This window comes from Hyposmocoma kahamanoa, unplaced genomic scaffold (genome assembly GCF_003589595.1).
Source record: "Hyposmocoma kahamanoa isolate Upper Pololo Valley unplaced genomic scaffold, ASM358959v1 114, whole genome shotgun sequence".
NCBI classification, from domain to species: domain Eukaryota; kingdom Metazoa; phylum Arthropoda; class Insecta; order Lepidoptera; family Cosmopterigidae; genus Hyposmocoma; species Hyposmocoma kahamanoa.
Window position 1 is genome coordinate 2,453,624 of NW_020653383.1, and position 5,047 is coordinate 2,458,670.

Below are 5,047 nucleotides of genomic sequence, written 5' to 3' on the forward strand. Positions count from 1 at the left end.
TCCGCACTTATATCAAAAATAACTATTCTCACACATGTCACACAACCGTAGTTTTTATTTTTAATTCATAGACAAACTAGAATCGGCCCCAACTGTCATATCGTTCGATATCAAATAACGTGTGAAATTGTCAAAATTGTTTGTTATTGACATTTTGAATAAAACTTCATCTCGACTGATATTAGAATTGATGTCCAATCAAATTGTTTTGTTTTTCAGAGATATTCGAAATTTGAATGTAATATAACATCGAATTCGATGTTTTCATGAAGCAATAATAACATGTTCACAGATAAGAAAATTGTTCTAACAAAACAGTTTACCTTTATGGTGGTCGCACAGTATAGAGAGTTTATGATGTATGTATAGATAAACGTATTTTTTATATTAACTTAATTCAAAAAATCACAAGGAAATAATCTTAATAATAGTACTAAAAACCGACCTCAAAAGTCATTCATCCTCTAATTTGCCACATCACACAATACAATCGAATTAAGAACCTCCACCTTTTTTGAAGTGGTTTAAAAAAAATAATACCATTTCCATCTTGACTATAATATTTTTAAAAGCTTAAATGCAAATATCATTTAATTAAATTGAGCAAAAGCTAATAATAACAAGCCAACAAAATAAACTGTCTACGGGCCCAGCGCTACTGATGTTTACCTGTTGGATTGATTGTCTGTACGACAGAAGATGAAAATTTATTACAGCCTTAGTTGAGACAAAATAGGATAAATAGGAGCTTTAAGGTCCGTCAACAGGTGAATTTAGGCGTTAAATTTATCAATAGGGTCGAAGTTATGTTGGGGAAACATGTGCTTATAATTGAGTTGCATTATAGTAAAAATAATATGAAACTATTCGTATATATAATATAAAAATCTTTGACCGCAATGATCAATTTACACACAGTTTTACAGAACATAAAATCACTGAAGCGAGTTAAAAGTAGGTCGCTGCCATAGCTGTTTTTATAAATGTACAGATTGTATTAAATCGAATAGATACCTTTCGTAGGGGAAAACAGTAACACACTGGCCTAGACACAAAGGAAGGGTCGAAATTTATTTGATGGCATCTTAACACAGCCACCGAGTAAATAGTATACAACTTTACTTCGCTAGATAGCTTTAATTAAGCTATCTGTCTGTAAAAGTTCGTGCAAGCAAGTACCACCTTACCTATTTTTGCCGCCAAGCAGTAATGTCAGCATTAGTGCGTTCCGGTTTTGAATAAAAAATTATAAATTTATTATCAATTGTGAGTACGAATAGAAAATTAAAAGAAAGTCATTGGCAAGAAATTATGAAAGAATATTAGTACAGTGAAGCTCCTTATGAAAGAGTTCATCCAGGGAACTACTGCCACCTTACCTAGCTCTACCGCCAAGCTGTGATGTGAGCTGCTGCTGCGTTCCGATTTTGAAAGGGGCTAGTGAAATTAGAGGCACTCATCAACTTATATCTCAGGTTGACGACGGGCGCAGTGGCAGTGCCCTACAGATCTTTGCGATATACAGCTCTGAGTGGCACTGCAACTGTAGTCGATAGGCGTGTCACTTGATGTTATAAAAAAAATATGTTCTGTCTATTTATTCTACTGATAATTTCCAATTCATCATCTGATGACAATTTCGGTTCACTTTGACTTTTGTTTGCAGATTTCTCCGGGTGCGGGTGTAATCCCGGCTCTTGTGGCTAAGAGTTCTATTTGCTACGATCCTCTTATTTACGTCGGAATGAATACTCAAGTAAGTTTAAATATTGGCAGTATTATTAATGCCGAGTACAGGAGAATAGTCAGATATTGTACTCACAGTTATATATTTGGATGCACTTTACTCTATCTTCAGAGTGTTTTAGTTTGCAGTTTTGTAATAAGGTTGAAGATATATATACATTTTTCAATATGATTTCTTTTTGTTGCTTGTGCCAAAGTCCTGGATTCATTAGAAATTGCCTGAATGTATCGTCATCGTAAAAAAAACACAACACACCCAATAAATATGTCAATATTAATAATCAATAACGCAGGCACTCATAGCCCGCACTAGGGAAACCCTGTGTCGTGTGTGCCAGGAAAATACAAATAGACAACCACAAATTAGAACCAAACTCACGAAAAAGTAAATGCAGGCCATACAAATATTTCTCCCGGGAATCGAACCCGGGACCTCCGTGTGGCAGACCAGCATGGTCGACGTTCGGCTACGGAGATACATAAACATATCTGTGTTTATGTATTAATATGGTTTTTGTTTTTCTGAAAATGGAATACAATAAAACCAGTGCGGTTTGGATAAATTTCCGGCTCTACATTCTAGTCGAGATGTCTCGGCAAGAATATTTGCTATTTGACGGAAACGAGCCTCTACATTCTCGCATGGAACAGTTGTACATAGACGCATTACAAGGTGGAGACTAAGAATCCTTTGATCTTTTGACATTTACCGACAAAATATGGGGACAACACGAGCATAGACGAATACTTTCTCTATTCTCTCGAATACGTCTACTTTCGAGTAGTTTTGCCGAGAATGTGATGTGATACCTTATTCCAAACACCTGTGCAACTTATTGTTTCAGTTTCGACAATCAATAAAACGTATTTTCGGAATACACTCGAGGGGAAGGAACTCACAAACTGATCGACGGTACAACGTCACGGTTACTTCGCCAGCACACAAAATGACCAGCGTCAACGACCTTTCCAAGTACAACCCTGATAGCGCCAGCAACGCCAAAAGACGGGATAAGAAAATTTCTATTTGCGATGAAACATCTGAAATACACAATGAAGTCCAACGACCTATGAAAAATATGGAATTGTGCACAATAGTAGAGAATAAAATTGGATCTGACGCTGAAAGATCGGGTGAAACCATTTTTGACGAAGATAGTAGCAATGACTCTAACAAGAAATATTCGAATTCAAAATTACCAAGCGAACAGTGTCCTATACTGACTATGGTCGATTCGGAATGTACTCACTTTATGAAAGACATGCAACGAAATGACAACGAAATTGACAACGACGATATTTTGAACATCTACGGTAACCAAGCATACGAAGAACATTCGACAGATGTGTTAATTGGTACAGATGAAAAAAGATCTAGGATGAGACATAGCTATTCTTTGGACTTAATAGAGGTTCCTAAAGATAATAAAAGGAGGAAACTATCTGTTGAAACGAAACATGAGACTGTAATTAGAACAAAAGGGATTGTAGATAATATTATTGAGCTGTGATACCTTATTCTAAGTCTATAAATGATAGAGTTATTGATTGCTTTTTCAGTGAAATTTTCTCACCCCAGTGCAAGCGTAGCAATATCCTCAAAAGGCTCGGATACATGCAGCGCCTAAGGCCGACGCCATTTGTGTTCTTTTTCGTGAACGTGCCCTCATATTGTATCTTTATTCTGGATGAAAAGTATTAGAAAGAAAGAAAAACGTTTATTTTTTTATTATTTATGACATACATAGCTTATAATAAGTAAATACATAAAGCTGTGTCGCATAAACCTATTAAAAGTTAATTAAATTTTTTATTGAATTGATATTCAATTATTTTTTGTGAAATTACTCCACTAGTTTGTTATAATTATTAATATAAAGATTTCTCATAGATGGCGCTACGACTAAAAAGTCGTTGAAAGACCAAGTACAAAGACACGACTCAAGCACATAGAAGAATTCGTGAGGTCCGTTGGTTCGTTCCGTGGCTTAGTTGGTATAGCGTCTGACACGGTATGCAAGAAGACGTCTGTTCGAATCCGACCGGATCGAAGGAATTTTTTCTGAGTGTTTTTTCTGAGTGTTCGATCTTTGTATTAATAACTATTAAAAGTTTTTCATTAAATTGAACTGAAAAATTAATTATTCATTAAATTGAGTCACTATGCACAATTAAATCTACACTTAGCAAATAACAAATGCAAATCACCCAGTGTGACTATTAGTAAGTGCGTATAGTGGCGCAAAAGAAGAAAAGGATACAACTCAGCAATATGTTCATCTCGTGGGAGACAGACGCTGATTTCAGTCGTTCCTTTTCAGCGTCGGCTGAGTCTTGCGGAAATGGTATATACTGTGTGTATTCTCTGTTTTATGCTACACTACACATTTACGATACACGTGCGATACATGTACACATTATTTTATAAAAGCTACAAGTAAATACACACAAATATAAATAAGTTAGAAGGCAAGAGATAGGAACATCCGGTATCAGAGCATACACTGGTTTTCTATCAACAGATTTTTTTATACGTTTTTTAAATGTATCATGTTTTATGGAATAGCGTTACCAATATAGTAATTATATATATATATATATATATATAGTAATAATATAAGTATAATTTACATAATTATATATAATATTTACACCACTACTTAAATCATAACATTCTGAATCGTAACGTAATGTATACAACTTTTTCCGCCAACATTATAACAATTACATTTTAATTTTTAAGTTTATGAATGTCACGATGTTTGACCACCATGATATTCAATTATTTTTGTGAAATTACTCCACTAGTTTGTAATAATTATTATTACAAAGATCGATGTTTATATTAATAATTACATTTTAATTAACATTTTTTTTATTCGTTTAATATAGTAATATAATTCCTTGTAGGTATATAAGACTTTTCGATTCTTTGCGGCGTTGTAGTGTTCCCATACAACGGCTTGGAAAGTACCAGTAATACCCGGTGACCGGGTTGCTCTTCATATTATAATAGACGTACTCAGAACCAATTATTTGAGAAAATTATCTATGAAGTAAAAAATTAACTTTCTAATTTGCCCACAAATATGAACGACGAAGTATTATCGAATTCTCCTACTTATTATCTAAATGAAGATCACCTTGCTGAGACAACGATCATGACTAATTTATAACTACCTATAAACTGTTTCGCTGCCGTTTCAAACAGCGTGATAGCAACGAACTAGTCGCTGGAGGAATGTTTAAATTTGTTACTAAATGGGATATATTAGTAGCATTAGATGTAGATAATATTTTA

General features: G+C 34.3%; 1 protein-coding gene across 1 annotated transcript; it reads left to right on the forward strand.

Annotated features, from left to right (window-relative positions):
- Window positions 1-1,676: 1,676 nt before the first annotated feature.
- LOC113239225 lies at window positions 1,677-3,257 on the forward strand. The gene is made up of 2 exons (XM_026476134.1): window positions 1,677-1,756; window positions 2,592-3,257. Exons 1-2 carry the CDS (start codon window positions 1,745-1,747, stop codon window positions 3,255-3,257), a joined length of 678 nt encoding a protein of 225 aa, XP_026331919.1. The 5' UTR covers window positions 1,677-1,744.
- Window positions 3,258-5,047: the final 1,790 nt, after the last annotated feature.